Genomic DNA, 15,729 nt, shown 5'->3' with positions numbered 1-15,729 from the left:
TTCACGGATGATGACGTAATCACTGATGCACCGTCGTTGACCATGAGTCTCAAGACTGGATCGGGTCACATTCCAGCAATCAGTCCCTTGTTCCCAGAAGCCAACTGTCACTTCACCACAGTCGCAAGAGCCTCCACCAACGTCCGGACCACTCGTTCGCGCCCCTTGACGTCCATATCTGCCCCAACGGCTGCCGTCGAAGACTCAACAGTAGCTTGGGAGGCTTCGGCTGATGTGTGACTTGACCTCGTTTCTTTGGGTCCTTGTCGCACGTCGTCACATCTCACGCCCTTTCGCGCGGTCGTAGGCCGAAATGACTCGTCGTTTCGTCACTCAGCCGACTTTGGGCCAATCACCACGAGTCTAGCAACCCTTATTATGTGTACGCCTCTGTTTCAAAAACGTTTGGGCATAATCATTCTGATTGGCTACCCTGAAATTATACTATTGGCCGAAAATACTTAAGAAAATCAAATTGATGCGGTTCTCTAAACTAATTTCAAAACTAGCCTGGATAGAGCGGATTATATTTGTTTTTCAACAGATCATGCGATTAGGGTTTAGAGCATATTATTGGTTTTGGAATTGAGCAAAATTGACCCCAAACCAGTCCGACAACGTGGGTCTATACAATCATGTACCACTTCGAGGTTGATCAACAAGCCGATTTGTCCTCAACGTAGGATACATTTTACGGCAAATAGAAGCGAATGAGAGCTTCACATTCGTCTTTATTTGAGCGCCTAATTCTAAGCGGTTGGGTCGCTGCGGTTTTTCAAAAATAAATGTCCACAGAAATTAGAATTTTGATGCCTTTTACATTACCTAGAGGCTTTTCTAGTTGCTATTCTAGTCGCTTAAATGGTTTTCGTCCTCCATGTTGACTGCAGGCTCCCATGGCTGCTGAGAGTTTGAGAACAACCCTTCAGCAATCAAACTGTAGTTAGGCAATTGAAGTACTGTTTGAAGCTCTTCGATGTTGAAGGTCAGCTGCATGTCCTTCGATCCATTTAAGCTTACCATTAGCGTACGATAAACGCCCTCTTCTCGATTATTCTTCTGGCGTGCAGCACTCATAGCATACAAGTGCTGCATTTGACGAAACGTGGCACTCTCCGGTAGCGTCACCCCTGCGTCGTCGGGCTGGCGAGCTTGGCTAATCGCCCAGTGTGTTCGAGCTATATCACCTACGCGCACGCCGATGCCCTGGCGCGCCTCTTTCGAAGCGTACATGAACAGGTGCACGACAAATGGTCCATCAAACGTCTTCTATTTTGTGGTAGTTGGCCCAGGCTTGGGCAAGCTTCCCGAACCACGTTTCGCTAGTCAACGCCACGAATTGCGCTTGCTTTGCGTGCTGGCTCGGTCTTAGATATAGTTTCATGTCGGGCCTAGTCGTTTTCGTAGTGTACTTTGCCAAAGCTGAGCTTACATTTTCTTCGGCTAAAGAATACACTCTCTCGAAGCTGTCACATTCTTCATCAAACTTTAACTGCTACACAAGCGCGTGTCTTCTCCATTGCGTGTTTATATATGCTTAGGTGCTTGGATTGCCCAGTTCTTCATGGGAATTCGGAGAAATCTATGTTTATATAAAGAGGTGGGATTAATTAAAACGGACACTAATTTAGATAACTGGTCACTAAAAAATAACCTGCAGTCCGTTTATATATAATCGGTCCTATTAAAAAGGAGGCAAAATGCCTCCTTTTGATACCGACTATCCTAGATTTTAATACTATAGTTCACTAAAGTGGCTCGCGAAAGGGTTAAGCACTCTAAATCAGTCGATTAGCATATAAATTGGACATCTTGGTTGGTTTCCACAATAACCTCTAACCGTTATTGAGAACCCCAGAAAATGTGCTGAGGGGAACAAATATTAAAATACATGTAGTACGTAGAATCATGCATACTATTAGTATGCTGCGTTACCGTTATGTAGATGAAAGCTTTGCTTTGGCCGATCTGGCTCGTTGTGAGTGACAAAATCTCCATGTACTTCGAGATACAGTCAACAGATTACGCGACGCAAAAAAAATATATTCACCCATGGCATGGTTAAACTAAGACTTCGAAGTCAATTGAAGTTGACAACTGGGATACAGTAGTTAACCCCCAGGATTTTCTTCGGAGGAACTACATTGGACACTGCCGGTGAGAAGCTTGATTTCGTCGATAGCTGCACAACTATCATTGTGGCCAAAGGGACCGTCATTCGGTCATGTAGAGAGCAAGAATCGGCCAAGTGGGGAATATCAAGTTGCAAACCCAACTAGAAGCATCAAAAGGATGGCCATGACTGCCATTGAGAGCAGTGCTTGACTATCGGCTGGTTTACTCGATGCCGTGTGATTTCGCCATGCCCGGCGTTGTGGCTCGTGCGGCATAAAAACCTATCAGCTGACAAGCATGTCTGGAATCTAGATTCTGGACAGGATTGCCCCGGCACGGTGTTGAGACATTAGGTATCAGATTCGACAGGCAGTTATTACACTAAACATATCGACTTGCTATTTTTGACACCTTTTATAATACTCATTTACACAGGTATCAATAATTGCGGGTACGCACATAAACAAGACTCAATGTATTTACGTGTGACTTTTCGAGTTGTTTTTTTTCGCCTGAGCTCACTTCCCAATCATCCAGCTACACCGCACTCTGTGTACTCGTCAAGCACTTCTTGACCATGAAATTCTTCCGCTGCCTCGCAATTGCCGTGCTCGCGCTCGTCGCCACCAGCTCCGCCGAAGAAACCAGCGTCCGCGCCCGCCACATGCTCGCAATGGGAGACGAATCTATCCTACTCACACGCGGATCCCTACGCAGGGGGGAGCAGTCCGACTAGAGCCCCAGAGCCTACAGCAACCCAAGCAAGACTACATCACCAGGCAGCAACGTATAAGCCACCAATCCAAGCTGTAAATTATTAATCTATTGCTCGCTTATCCCACACAATCTAATGCAACGAATTCGTTACGTCTTCTGCTCGGTGAAAAAAGCTCTAATTCCAGGCTGTTATCTCAAACGGACCAGCGTGAGTCCGTCCCAAAGCGGCATAACCACCTGCGATGTTCGTGGGTCTTGAGTCACGTAACTGTTGAATTCCGCGAGGCTACGTGCGATCCGCTCCTTATTGCTTGACAACCCGCCTGCGAAGGCAGCAACGCGACCTCTGAACAAGGTGTTGTCAAAGACTAGCAGTCCTGATGGATGCAGCAGATTGTGCTCCAGGATAAAGTCGTAATATGCGCGATACTTGCGCTTATTGGCGTCCACGAAGATAAAGTCGAATTGATGCTGATCAGGTAGCGAGCTCAGATATTCCAGACCGTCTTGATTCACAGCGGTGATTTGACTGGCACGTAAGCTCTGGTCGAAGAAAGTTTGGGCGAATTGCATAGTCGCAGCGTCGATATCGCAAGTAACGAGGGATCCGTCGAAGGCCAAACCGTTGGCAAGACATAGAGCCGAGTAACCGGTGAAGCAGCCGATCTCCAACACGCGCTGGGCCTGAGTCGTTTGCACGAGGAAGGAGAGAAGTTTGCCCTGCATCTCATCAACGAGCTGCTCCGCCTTCGGCCACGTCCGTGTCGTCTCTTCACGTAACTTTCGGAGCAATTCATCATCGGTGAGAGCACTACTTTGATTGTAGACGTAGCGGTTCTGAAGCTCAGTGTCGTCGATGCTCTTGTTGAGAGACCGTGAAATAGTGAAGTGGCGAGCGTGCAGATTTCTAGCTCTTGATCGCTTGCTGACGTGTTTGGACAACGCGTTCGGAATCGGAGGCATCCATCGTGTTGCTTGCTGCTTGCGGTATTCTTTTTGCTGCTTCATTGTCATCGCGTTCATCTTAATAAATTCTTGCTTGCATGCTTCACTGCACGCTCCCAAAAAATTGCTTGCACATTTCGAGCATTGCAAGATCAAACCTCCACACATGACGTTACTGCAGTTGATGTGGTGGTTGCACGATTCACCACATTGAGAGCACCGGCCTAGTACGTCGTCTGTCACCTCCTCTGACTCTGTCAACTCACCTACGCATCGCTGATCAAACACGAAATTCTTGCCCTTGAACAGAGAAAACTCCTCTTCTACTGCATCATCCGAGTGACCACGCGCATCCATTGCAGCCTGACGTTGCTCCTTCAGAAACCGCATGTAGTTCACGATACCGCCGTGAAGTTTCTGCACGTTCGAGATGCCCTTGTACTGGGTCAGATACGCGCCAACCTTCTCACAGCGAATACCTCCGGTGCAGTACATCATGACCTCCTTGGGTTTCTGTCCATCGTGTTCCTTCTCGTGCTGGTCGAGGATCTCATCCAGAGCATCGAATGTATCTCTGAAAGTGTCGACCATGATCCTCGTGGCTCCGTCAAAGCGTCCAATCTCGTGCTCGTAGAAGTTGCGTACATCCAGCACTAGTGTGCTCGAGTCGTCCATTTCGTTCCTCTCCAGGAGCTTCTGATGCCACAGCTCAGGCGGCAATGAATAGCCCGACTCCTGTAGATCCAGCGGTCCTCCCTCGAATCCATCGTGAACTAATTGCTTCCGGATCTTCACCGTTAACTGGGAGAATGGTAGGTGATCCACCTCAGACTCCTCCAACGCTGGCAACAAATGTCCGTAAAATATGTTCTTGCTTGTGAAGATATGAGGAAACGATATAGCCAGCGCCGATGCGTTGTTCTGAGGCAGCACTAATTGGCCATTGATCCCTTCTGGGGACAAGTAGATTCTGCCAGTCACGCCCAGCGCTTTCCAGCCTCCCAGCAGTCGACGACGCAGTTTTGGCAGCTCACTCTCTTCTAACGTCGCGTAGTTGTACAAACTCACATACTGGCGCGGCTCAGAAACTCCATTGCCACTTGGTCGGGTTGATATACACCGCTGAATGGGCCTACGTAGAGACTGGGTGCGACGGAGCAGCATAGCCGCACGTTCGTTCACCTTGGCTAATGGAGCTTTTCGTTTTGATATCAAAAATGCCGAAATGATTGTATCATTCAATACAAATTCCTAGTGAAAAGCCGTTATCATTTAGAGAGTTGATTGGTGGTCGGAAAGATGCGTGGTCTATGGGACGCTGTGCGACTCGTGCCGCGTCTCCGCCGCTCGTCCCTGCTCGAGCTACCGTGCCAGCGTCTTCCCGTCTCTCTCTTGCAGCATGACACGCTATATCAGCGTCGGTCGTTCACTACAGGTGAAGACGCTGGGATATCTCGCCGTCAGTACATCAGTCTGTACAACTACACACCACTAGACAAGAAGAAATTGCCCAAGCTTCGGAGGGATATGCGTGAACAATGGGGGGATCTTGGTGTTGTTGGGCGTATTTACATTGCAGAGGAAGGCATCAACGGCCAGTTGGTGGTGCCTGAACCAGCGGTAAACGCCTTTGGGCATTCGTTCCCTAGACTTCTTAGGGATGCCAAACTCTTCTACGGCCAGTTAATAGAGGACAAGCCAAGAAATACGGAGGAAATAAAGCCTGCCGAGCCATTCCACAAGCTCGACATCCGTATTCGAGACCAGATTCTGCACGATGGATTCGAGGGAGGACCGCTGGATCTACAGGAGTCGGGCTATTCATTGCCGCCTGAGCTGTGGCATCAGAAGCTCCAGGAGAGGAACGAAATGGACGACTCGAGCACACTAGTGCTGGATGTACGCAACTTCTACGAGCACGAGATTGGACGCTTTGACGGAGCCACGAGGATCATGGTCGACACTTTCAGAGATACATTCGATGCTCTGGATGAGATCCTCGACCAGCACGAGAAGGAACACGATGGACAGAAACCCAAGGAGGTCATGATGTACTGCACCGGAGGTATTCGCTGTGAGAAGGTTGGCGCGTATCTGACCCAGTACAAGGGCATCTCGAACGTGCAGAAACTTCACGGCGGTATCGTGAACTACATGCGGTTTCTGAAGGAGCAACGTCAGGCTGCAATGGATGCGCGTGGTCACTCGGATGATGCAGTAGAAGAGGAGTTTTCTCTGTTCAAGGGCAAGAATTTCGTGTTTGATCAGCGATGCGTAGGTGAGTTGACAGAGTCAGAGGAGGTGACAGACGACGTACTAGGCCGGTGCTTCCAATGCGGTGAACCTTGCAACCACCACACCAACTGCAGCAACTTGATGTGTCACGGATTGATCTTGCAGTGCTCAAACTGTGCAACTACCATGTTGGGAGCATGCAGTGAAGCTTGCAAACACGAATATGTCAAGATGGAATCCATGACTCCGGATGAACAGCGTAATTACAGGAAGGCCAACGCTCTCAAGTGGAAACCCAAGAACCCCAACTCCTTAAAGTACATCAAATTCCGACCAGCTTCTCCCGAGTTACTGCAGGAAGCCTAGAGATTCATGATACCAAAGTGATGAATATTGAGTTTTGATGAAGCTCCCTTCAACGACTAACCTACGGGCTTTAAACAAGTTCGCTCAGTATGCTCGACTTCGACCTCGCCAGCGCTTGTAGGGTGGCTCGTTAGTACCATTCTGTCGGATATTCTTCGCCGCCTCTGCTGCACGCTTTTTGTTTGCTTCCTCGTCGCGACGCATCTCGTACTGTTGCCTAATCTCAGCCGTCTTCACGGGGTCGTGGTGCAGAATATCATACCCGAAGCTCGCGGGTGGCAATCTCTTGACCAAGTTGCTGTCTGGCTGGATAATCGTGCCCAAAATGCTACCGGGAAGTGCGTTGAACTTGCCGTGGCGATAGATTTCGTTCTGTAATACCTGTCGGGCGTAGTCAAACGATCGCTTTACCGTTCGCATCTCGTACGAGTTCTTGCCGATGTCAAGACTCGGCTCGTTCGGGTTCTCCATCGCGATCAAATACGGACGTCCATCATCGTACCAGCGGTGGTCTTCCTTGAGAAAATATGACCCACCATTTCGCACGGAGATGCCAAGTTCCGTGTAGTTAAAGTCGCGTCCATACAGCGTGAAAAAGCCCACTAATAACTGTCCCAAGTTGTTAAACTTGGGGTCGTCGTGTTCAGCACCCAGTGCACGTCCATTGTGCTGTAAAAAGCTAACCACCATCATCTGTAGAAGAAAAGAACCCACGCCACCCGAGTACGTCTCGTTCAGTCCTCGTTGCGCCATAAAGTACTTGAGCACGAGCGTCAGAGGCCGGAACGACGGGTATACTCTCATGTAGTGCTTTACCAGGTCTCCGGTGGCTAAGCCGCCCGCCACATTGAACGATACGTCCACGTGAATGTTGCTCTCCTTGTGTACCATCTTGACGATGGGGATTCTGGCTTTATCGATCACTTCCAGGTAGCTCACGAGGTCTTTCTCTTCAAGACACTGTGCCAGCTTATACAGGGGCTCTTTGCCTTCTGGAACTCCAAAGAGTACCATGTCAATGTCGCTCTGGGGCAAGAACATCTGCGTATAGTGCGAGCCGAAGGTCTCGACGGTGGCTTCGGGCCATAATCCCTTGACTATTTCCAGCATCTCCTGTACTAGCTGCGCTCTGCTATTTAACTCGTCCTCTGTGGGGCTTATGAAGGTCACAAAGTCCATGATCTCGTCGTGGAGACACTCGTACACGTTGCTGCCGACGTATCCCTTGCGCTGCCTCATCCAGGGCCGCGACTCGAGCTGCAGCACGCGGTTTTCCTCCTTCTGAGACTCTTCTTTCTTCTTTGAGCCCTTTGGATGGTCTTTATCCGCTGCGAACTCAATGAAGCCGTCATCTACTTCGTCATGGTCTGGAGCGGCGGCGGTCTCTCGTGCCAGGCGCTTCTTCTCCTCCTTTGCGAGCTTGGCAGCATGTTTGGCCTTGCCTTTGGCCTTGATCTTGGCCTTAGCCTTCTTGCGCTCTGCGGCCGCCTTCTTTCCTTCAACGTACCCGTCGCGGCCAGCGCTCTTGACCTTGCGAACCTGCGCCTTGGAGCGTGCCATGTTAATGGCTAGAAATGTGTTTGAAAGCAAGTGCAAAATAAATAAAATAAAATAAATTGTAGCCAATTGAATACAAGTGCTTTAATTTGAAAAGCCGTTATAAAAGTGCGCACAGCTTTCCGTCCACCATAGTGAAACCAAACCAAAAGTGAGCAGAATGGAGTGCACACTTTTCGAAGAAAACCCTTTTTTGATACTAGACTAAAATCCACTTTTTGCTTTTTTTTATTTGGCCCACTTTTTATGGGTTAAATCGCATCTTAACGGTCAGTTTTAAATTCACCCATTCGAAAATGGACCAATAAAGAATGCAAAAAATGTGGATTGAAAACAAAAGGGGCAAAAAACTGCCTTTTTGGGCTATGTGGTTAACAATAAGCCTCCCAACGTTTTGTTATTAAACGTTAGTTAAACGATATTAACAGCTACGTTATCGTTGGGGTTGCTGGCCTTGCTCAACGATTGTCAACAGGGCTCGCAATTGGCGGACTTCGGGTTACCCCGCTCGACCCGAATGTCTTCTCAAGGTATTTCGGGTACCCATACCCACCCGACAGGACCCTTCGGGTACCCGGGTCTATCCAGCAGTGATTTTGCCAAAACCAGTGAATCGATCCAAGGCATCCAACACACCATTTTAACAGTTGAGCAATAAATTTTATTCAAATCAAGTTTAGTGTACCCCCCCCCCCCCCCGACTGCTATTCTCCTTTGTTCACAAGATCTCTGCTTGATCTCACCACAAGTACATCGTCAAGTACTGATGGCTTGATCGAATTGCGCGACTTACACATTACGTTCCCGGCACTAGAGAAGTTACTTTCTGATATTGCACTAGACGCTGGGATGCACAGCACAGACCTCGGAACTTTTGCTAGCTTTGGGTACGCTGTTTTCCGGGTAACATTCCACCACTGCGGGATATCGAAGCTAGTTTTCTCTTCCTTTGTAACTGTGTAGCTCGTGTACTTGTCAAATTCAGCCTATTCATCAAGGTTCTCGCTTACCTTAATTTCGTCTCCGCTCTCATCTGACGAACACAAATTAGCTGCTCCAACAATGATTGAAGACGTCCGCGTCTTTCGCTTCTTGTTTAGACGGCGGACAGAACGGGTAGCTGCTGCTCTGGTTACAGACTGCTTTTCATCATCGCTACCAATTGGTCTTTTGCCTTGTTTATATCTGTCACCGAAACACCAATTTTTTTTTAGTCTACGCTTCTGGCGTGGATCAAGTAGAGCCGCCATGTAATGGTGCAAATCCAACTTCCATTTGGGCATCGAATGAAGCTACATCAACTTTTTAATTTTCACCAATTTGCTGCTGTCTGGAGGAATCATCTCGATGTTCTGGGGATTGTAAATTGCAAAAGGCCCTTCCAGCACTTTACGAGTCAATTTATCTACCATGACCCGCTTGTTTTGTGGGTAACGATGGCAGATAATATTGTGGCCTTCGTGTACTATTAGATGCAGCGTAGGTTGTTTCCAGCACTCCAGTTTCAGCGTCGTCTCTCGGAAAGGGCGAAGGAATGTGATGAGCTCCTCCAAAAGTGGTTTATCGATCCAGCTGATGTATACTAACTTGCCACGCGCAGCTAAGATACTTGTAACTTCATCAAAAGAGTTGAGTATGCTCACTAAAAGTCGTAGCTGAGAATTCCAACGAGTCACGTTTTCTTGTTTTAGCGTATTCTCCAGACTATTTTGCAGTTTGCTTTTTTCTTTTTAAATAGGAAACCAGAGCTTTGCATATATCCAGTAGCAGGAAAACTTCTGGGGCGTCGTCGTAGAACTTATAATATGGAGACGAAACCACTCCATGTTTTGTCGACGTTGTCTTGCAAAGTACGGTTGTGATAACCGTGGCAATTTTTGTGGTTTGCACATGGGAGCCATGTGTAGACGGATGGAATGCCCTCTTGCCGCACAAATTGGATCCACAATCGGTCACAACTTTACATAGTGAGGTGTCGTGAATGCCAAAATCCAACAAAGCTTCCCTAAATACTCTCAAAAGATACTTGGCTGTGTGAGATACACCCTCAACTTCTTTAACTTGGAGTGTTCGAGCATGAAGCTTGAACAATTCAGTCATGTAATGACATGTCACCGACATGTACGATCTGTTTTTAATTGGATCGGTCCATAAGTCTGTCGTGAATCCCGCCCAGCAATCACGAAAATGAGTCTGGCAAATGAATTGCATATTGACATGAAGACTTTTTGCGTCCTTTTGGACATTATTTCTCACTGTGTTGGAGGCAGGTAGTAATTGTTGAATATCACACGATCGCTTTAAATGTAAACCGATATCAAAAATCACTGAAGCAAATTCTCTGAAGCCTTCACCTGACACTATGCTAAACGGCCGCATATCCGTGCAGCACATGTACGCAGCAGCCTTGATAACACGCTTTTTATCAGCGGTAGACACCTCGTCTTTGTCCAGAAACTGCACTAAGCTCCCAGTGTTTGCTGGAGCACTTGTACATTTCTTCATGTGCTCGCTTAATGTTTCGGTTCCATTTACTGGGATGAATGCATACACCTTTACACATGTGTTACAGGAAATGAAGCTGTTGTTACAAGCCATGAAAACAACACCTTTCTTTTTTTCATACACGTGGTGAAACTGCGTCCAGCATCTAGCCTTCGAGTTTGCATCGTCACGTAAAGAAAAAAAATCAAGTTCTGTACTTGCTGATTCAAAATGCGACTTATCTCCAATTTCAAGTCATTCAGGTTAAGCTCTCGTAGACTAGCCAGCTTTGCATCATTAGCTTTGTCGACGTCACAATCAGAGACCACACAGGATGGAGGATCTGGAGTATCGGTGCTCTCGGTTCCCTCCATTTCGCCTCAATGTAGCACTGACAGCGGTTGTGAAGGCTGCCCTAACTTTAATTTCAGATCACCGCTCCCAAAAACTATAGCTAACATCGGGTAACCCGCACCTACCCAGTGGGAGTTTCGGGTACCCGCACCCCACCCGAGGTCGGGTATACCCGGACGGGTAGTCAATTTACCCGCATTGGGTACCCGATTGCGAGCCCTGATTGTTGCTCTGACCCACAAAAACTAGTGCTATGTTGCAAGGAATGACTTCAAAACTGCACAATTTATTCAGGTCGGCATGGGCGAGCCATAACAGCTTTGACACGCTGCTGCATATTACCGTCGTCCAGACTTCCCGTCCGACGCTAGCTCTGGTGCAGACTTAACCGAGTTGCTATGGAGGCCGACGTCTCAAGTCCAACTCCACCAACAGCGGAGATTGTATCTCTACTAACTCCTTTCCATTCTCCTCAAGAAACCTCTCTTCACACTCCTGTCCAGCCACCACGTCATCCTCGACCCATTCCAGCTAGATACCGTACATCACCATTAACAATCAGGGCAACGCCGATGCGGCTTTCCATTGGCTTCGTACCTCACGTACTCCTGTACATGCTCATGCCGAATCGCTCCCGGAACGTATTGAAATACCAAGTATATTGTTTGCAATGACAGGAGCTCATACACTCGAGCAGTGGAAATTTCTATTTTTAGTTCCACATGAAGAAAGTGCATCACCAGCACACGGGCAGAAGCGAACCTCCAAAGATGCTGCGTTTGCGTATTGTGCAGCTGCAAGGTGATTACAGCCAAGGATCCACAACAGTGTGAAGAATCACGTGGAGCAGTATCATATGGATGAGCTGCTGAAGGCCAAGCAAGCGATAGCCAAGGAAAAGGCGATTTTAGCGAAACGACGCCTTCAGAATGCTTTTGACGAGGCTCCTGATGTCTCGAAGCGGCTCCGTAGGGAAATTACGCTGGCTCAATAGAGCTATGCTAATGGTCTATTTACTAATTGGGTTGCAGAGAACATCCACCGTTGTCGATTCTTGAAGATCCTGGTCTACGAGAATTCATCCACTTTGTTACCTATGCTCGGTGGTATTATTCTGGACAGTTCAGGCGCTACCCAGCTGCAAGAGGACATGATATTCATCGCTGCAGAACTTAGAGCATCACTCATAGCTCCGATATTCTCCAGTTGCGAGTATTATTGCATTACTACGGATATTTGGACGAGTCGAAGGGCTCAAAGTTTCATGGCGCTCACCCTGCACTACACCTGGACGGAAGACGTCATGTTTTGCAACTGGACGTTGGAGATGGAGTCGTTTCCAGGGATACATACTGGGGCTAGGATCGCGGCATCATTGGATAACATGTTGGAGCAGCGGGAGCTGAGTTCTGCCATGTGCGCAATTCTACTACGTGATGGTGCGTCATATGTCGTTCTCGGCAGCACCATTGTCGGTGTAAATAATATGTCTTGCATTGCTCATTCATTGCACCTAGTCCAGGATGGTGCACTTTTGCGCTTTAAGATGCCCTCAGAATTGGATACCACGGATGTATCACAAAATTTTCATGCTGATCAAACTAGTGAGCAACCAGCAGATGTGCAAAATCAAGATAGTTTTGCTGATACCGACGGCCAAATTTCTCCAGCCAGAGCAAACTGCGTCTATTACAGCACTAGAGGAGTTCTCAGTCAATGCGCATGCAAAACTTCCTGTGGCTGCGCAAACAGCTCTGATACAAGTCCGACGGAGTTCAGAAATTCAGTGCACTGGTTACATACTTTCACAAGTCTGCCAAAGCAACGAGCTGACTTGATGCAATTCAAACAAAAACTGGAAACGAGTAGCTCTTTACGTGGCCACAGACTGTCCAACACGTTGGAACTCATGCCGTGATATGCTATATCGTTTGATTGAGCTGGAAGCTCCACTATACTTTTTTTTTACTTACCTTGAGACAGCTGAAGGGAAGAAAAATTAAAATTGCTCAATCAAGACAAGTGTCCGGGTAAATTGTTTTCATTAACTGTTAACAAGACAAGTATTCGGTGCCAAAAGAGTGGTTTACGATTAAGTACTTACTGGCTTTGCTTGACCCCATAGCAGCAGTGGTAAAGGAATCTGGGGGTTGTAATTACCCTACATTAGCGTTGGTGTTTCTAATGCTGCGGCGGATCAAGAAGTTCCTCAGCAATCAGTCAACATTCGCTAAGCACGCCGCACTTGTCGGACGTCACGCGTACAAATCAAAAGTCATGGCAACCATGGACACAGTATGTAAGGTGACCTTGTTTCTCTTTAAGAAACGGTTTGCGGGGATGAATTTTGAGCTTGCCTGGATTTCATTTCTAGATCCACGATTTCACAAAGTGAGCTTCTCACCCCGGACGAAGTTCAGCTTGCAAGAGAGTGTCTACTTGACGCCACGGCGCTAGATGACCGAAACTATACATCACAATCGGCGACGCCTCAAAACCGTTTCAGTGGCTCTGTGGCACAAAGATCTCCAGCAGATGACACGGATAGTGTATGGGACGTTACGTTATAGGCTCGGACGATGAATAGAATACTGTGCACACAAGCGTCGATCCTACACCTGAAAGACTGCGCACGGCATGCACTACGGAGTTTGCAACGTATCTTGAAGACGCGAAGATGGTCCCATGCAAGCAGTACCCGCTCGTATGGCGGTCGAGCAACGGTCACAAGTATCGAGCACTCAAACCGCTCACAAGGAAATGGCTTGGCTTGTGGCTACGTCGGTACCATCAGAGTGAGCATTTTCTACTGCCGGAACACGGTCACTGCTAAGCGATGTCAGTTGGACAGTGATTCTACTAGTGAAAAAATTAAATTATAAGATTGCCATATGATATCACAACAGAGCGGTTATAACCCTACATGGGCAAAAATGACAAGCGCACCTCGACGAAAAATTGGTGTCTGGGTCGGGGTTCCTTGCCCGGAGCACCCGATAAACTGTGTTTTTCCCAAAGCGCGTTGCCCCTTTAGTTCGATGGCGCGAGTCCTGCCCTCCACTTCTGCCTGCTTTGGCCTCGGCGACGAAATAATCATATACATTGCAAACTAGGGTTTTCTCCTCCGGACTGAGCTGGTGTCTGCGTTGCATTGCACTTCCTGAAATGAAAGAGATGAAGAGTCTTTATTTATGGAAGAAGGAGCTACGAAACCTTAGCTTTCTATTAGCGCCCTTTGCGCTCAATTTAAGGCTATTTTGATGAAGTTATCGCCGTTCATCCAAAGATAACAATTCATTTCAGATTAGCTAGCCCCATCATTTTCTGCCGCTACAATAGTACGATACCTTGTTTTTATGGCAGAGAACAATGTAGCCTCAAAGAAAAACTAAATCAAAAGAATCGTAATCTTAGAATGACTGAGGTTTAAATGCGAATCGCTTGTCAGCAATAAGCAGACCAGGGGGCTTCTTCTTCTTCTTCTGTCCATACACACCACCAGCACCTGGGTGGTCTCTAGAGCTAAACTGTTACTGGCATCAGCCTCCTGCGACTGGAATATCTCTGTCTGCACCGACTCGCCGGCGGCAGCGCCGGCCTCCACGGTCGTCGTGCCGCGGACGCCGTCGCGAGACTGCTCTCCTCGACTTTGGTCTCCACACTGGTCTCCGTTTCCACGGCCGTGCTCTCTCCGCCGTGGTCTCCACCTCGGCCGTGTTCATCAGCTCACAGCAAGAGGATGTCGACGTGCGCGCTGTCGTGTTCGCCGTCTTCGTCAAGATGCTGCTGTCGGCCTCCTGCGACTACAACAACTACAAAGGCACGTACCGAAGTAGACGGGCTTGGAAGACATGGGCGCGAAATGTGAAGTGGTGTGTTCCTACACCACAACAGCCCCGATCATGATACGAGCCAGGTCGGCGAGTGTTCTGACCTTAATTCCTCCGCGTCAAATTTCATACACCGTTTGGAGCCCACACTCACAGGATCAGTCTGAGCTACAACAGAGACTCTGGAAAGACTGATGTTTCGTGAGTTATTTCCATACATTTCTAGCTTTGAAATATTTCGTTCAAATCCTACTAAATTTCAGAAATCTGAACCACATCAACCGCCTTAATATTCCCCCCTCCCGCTCTCAATCCATTTTTTTACCCCCATCCTGGTCCTTAACACGTTTTCAAATACACCATGTTATCTTTTACTTGGACCCACTCAGGGAAATCAGAGAGTTTATGCTCAGCGTCATTGGGCTGATCCTGTCTGCTTGGTGTGGCAGGGTCAGGTGAAGGCGCGTGTTCATATACACATCGTGTTAGACATATATCGCGTGTAGTACGATACAGCATGATGTAATTCAAACATAATGTATAATTGTTCAACAAAATCGACCGCCGTGATATGAAGGAGTTGATCCTGCAACACTCCTAGAAACTCTGCATGATCTGCTGGTGGCTTTCCTTGGTTTTTTTTGTGCCTCACGGTAGACGATATAAGCGTTGACAATTGCCATGTTAACCAGCCCCCCAAGAAGATGGTCTTGTAATATTTACGGAACGGCACCGATAGATGTAGCGAGTAGCGCTGCAGCCGTAATTGATCGCGGATATCCACCCCGCCCTTCCAGCGATGGTAGTCCCTCATCGCCGATGAGCAGGGGATAGCGACCTTCCGTCCTCCAGGAATGTGGCGCCCTACAGTCGTAGCAATATATTAGCTGGAGTTTCATACATTTCGGCATAGCCAAATTCCAATCTTACCGCACGTCTGATTTGAGATGCTGCTTCCTGCTGAAAGTAGGTAGACGGGCAGGCGGTCCCACCATTGCAAGACTTGAAGTTGCGGACAGCATTTGCAACGGCAACGGTAGTGGTCCCGCGCGGCACATCCTGTGGTCGGGATACTTTGGTAATCAAACCCGGTGGAATTGTTTTTGTTGGGTTGGTTCGTCCCCCA

At 48.0% G+C, this 15,729-nt stretch overlaps 7 protein-coding genes across 7 annotated transcripts; 3 read left to right on the top strand and 4 right to left on the bottom strand.

The window, feature by feature from the left end:
- Positions 1-42: 42 nt before the first annotated feature.
- On the top strand, positions 43-240 carry PPTG_23195 (hypothetical protein; the record flags this gene model as incomplete). Its single annotated transcript, XM_008908995.1, has 1 exon — positions 43-240. The coding sequence occupies one exon, from the start codon at positions 43-45 to the stop codon at positions 238-240; it is 198 nt and encodes a 65-aa protein (XP_008907243.1).
- Positions 241-849: 609 nt separating this feature from the next.
- On the bottom strand, positions 850-1,233 carry PPTG_13372 (hypothetical protein; the record flags this gene model as incomplete). The annotated part of the gene is made up of 1 exon (XM_008908994.1): positions 850-1,233. One exon carries the CDS (start codon positions 1,231-1,233, stop codon positions 850-852), a length of 384 nt encoding a protein of 127 aa, XP_008907242.1.
- A 1,677-nt stretch (positions 1,234-2,910) lies between these two features.
- On the bottom strand, positions 2,911-4,985 carry PPTG_13371 (hypothetical protein). Its single transcript, XM_008908993.1, has one exon. It carries the CDS (start codon positions 4,939-4,941, stop codon positions 3,022-3,024), a length of 1,920 nt encoding a protein of 639 aa, XP_008907241.1. The 5' UTR covers positions 4,942-4,985; the 3' UTR covers positions 2,911-3,021.
- Positions 4,986-5,030: 45 nt separating this feature from the next.
- PPTG_13370 (hypothetical protein) lies at positions 5,031-7,157 on the top strand. Its single transcript, XM_008908992.1, has one exon. The coding sequence runs from the start codon at positions 5,077-5,079 to the stop codon at positions 6,376-6,378; it is 1,302 nt and encodes a 433-aa protein (XP_008907240.1). The 5' UTR covers positions 5,031-5,076; the 3' UTR covers positions 6,379-7,157.
- PPTG_13369 (hypothetical protein) lies at positions 6,129-7,969 on the bottom strand. Its single transcript, XM_008908991.1, has one exon. It carries the CDS (start codon positions 7,936-7,938, stop codon positions 6,463-6,465), a length of 1,476 nt encoding a protein of 491 aa, XP_008907239.1. The 5' UTR covers positions 7,939-7,969; the 3' UTR covers positions 6,129-6,462.
- A 483-nt stretch (positions 7,970-8,452) lies between these two features.
- Positions 8,453-8,593, top strand: PPTG_23194 (hypothetical protein; the record flags this gene model as incomplete). Its single annotated transcript, XM_008908990.1, has 1 exon — positions 8,453-8,593. The coding sequence occupies one exon, from the start codon at positions 8,453-8,455 to the stop codon at positions 8,591-8,593; it is 141 nt and encodes a 46-aa protein (XP_008907238.1).
- Positions 8,594-15,322: 6,729 nt separating this feature from the next.
- Positions 15,323-15,653, bottom strand: PPTG_23193 (hypothetical protein; the record flags this gene model as incomplete). The annotated part of the gene is made up of 2 exons (XM_008908989.1): positions 15,534-15,653; positions 15,323-15,467 (listed from the first exon to the last, which is right to left on the bottom strand). The coding sequence occupies exons 1-2, from the start codon at positions 15,623-15,625 to the stop codon at positions 15,323-15,325; spliced, it is 237 nt and encodes a 78-aa protein (XP_008907237.1). The 5' UTR covers positions 15,626-15,653.
- Between the last annotated feature and the right edge of the window lie 76 nt (positions 15,654-15,729).

Source organism: Phytophthora parasitica (assembly GCF_000247585.1).
Source record: "Phytophthora parasitica INRA-310 unplaced genomic scaffold supercont2.32, whole genome shotgun sequence".
NCBI classification, from domain to species: Eukaryota; Oomycota; class Peronosporomycetes; order Peronosporales; family Peronosporaceae; genus Phytophthora; species Phytophthora nicotianae.
This window is presented reverse-complemented; position numbering and strand designations above follow the sequence as displayed.

Excerpts from the sequence above, each read along its gene's own strand:
- PPTG_13369 (XM_008908991.1), bottom strand. The coding sequence starts at position 7,938 with ATGGCACGCTCCAAGGCGCAGGTTCGCAAGGTCAAGAGCGCTGGCCGC.
- PPTG_13371 (XM_008908993.1), bottom strand. The coding sequence starts at position 4,941 with ATGCTGCTCCGTCGCACCCAGTCTCTACGTAGGCCCATTCAGCGGTGT.
- PPTG_13370 (XM_008908992.1), top strand. The coding sequence starts at position 5,077 with ATGCGTGGTCTATGGGACGCTGTGCGACTCGTGCCGCGTCTCCGCCGC.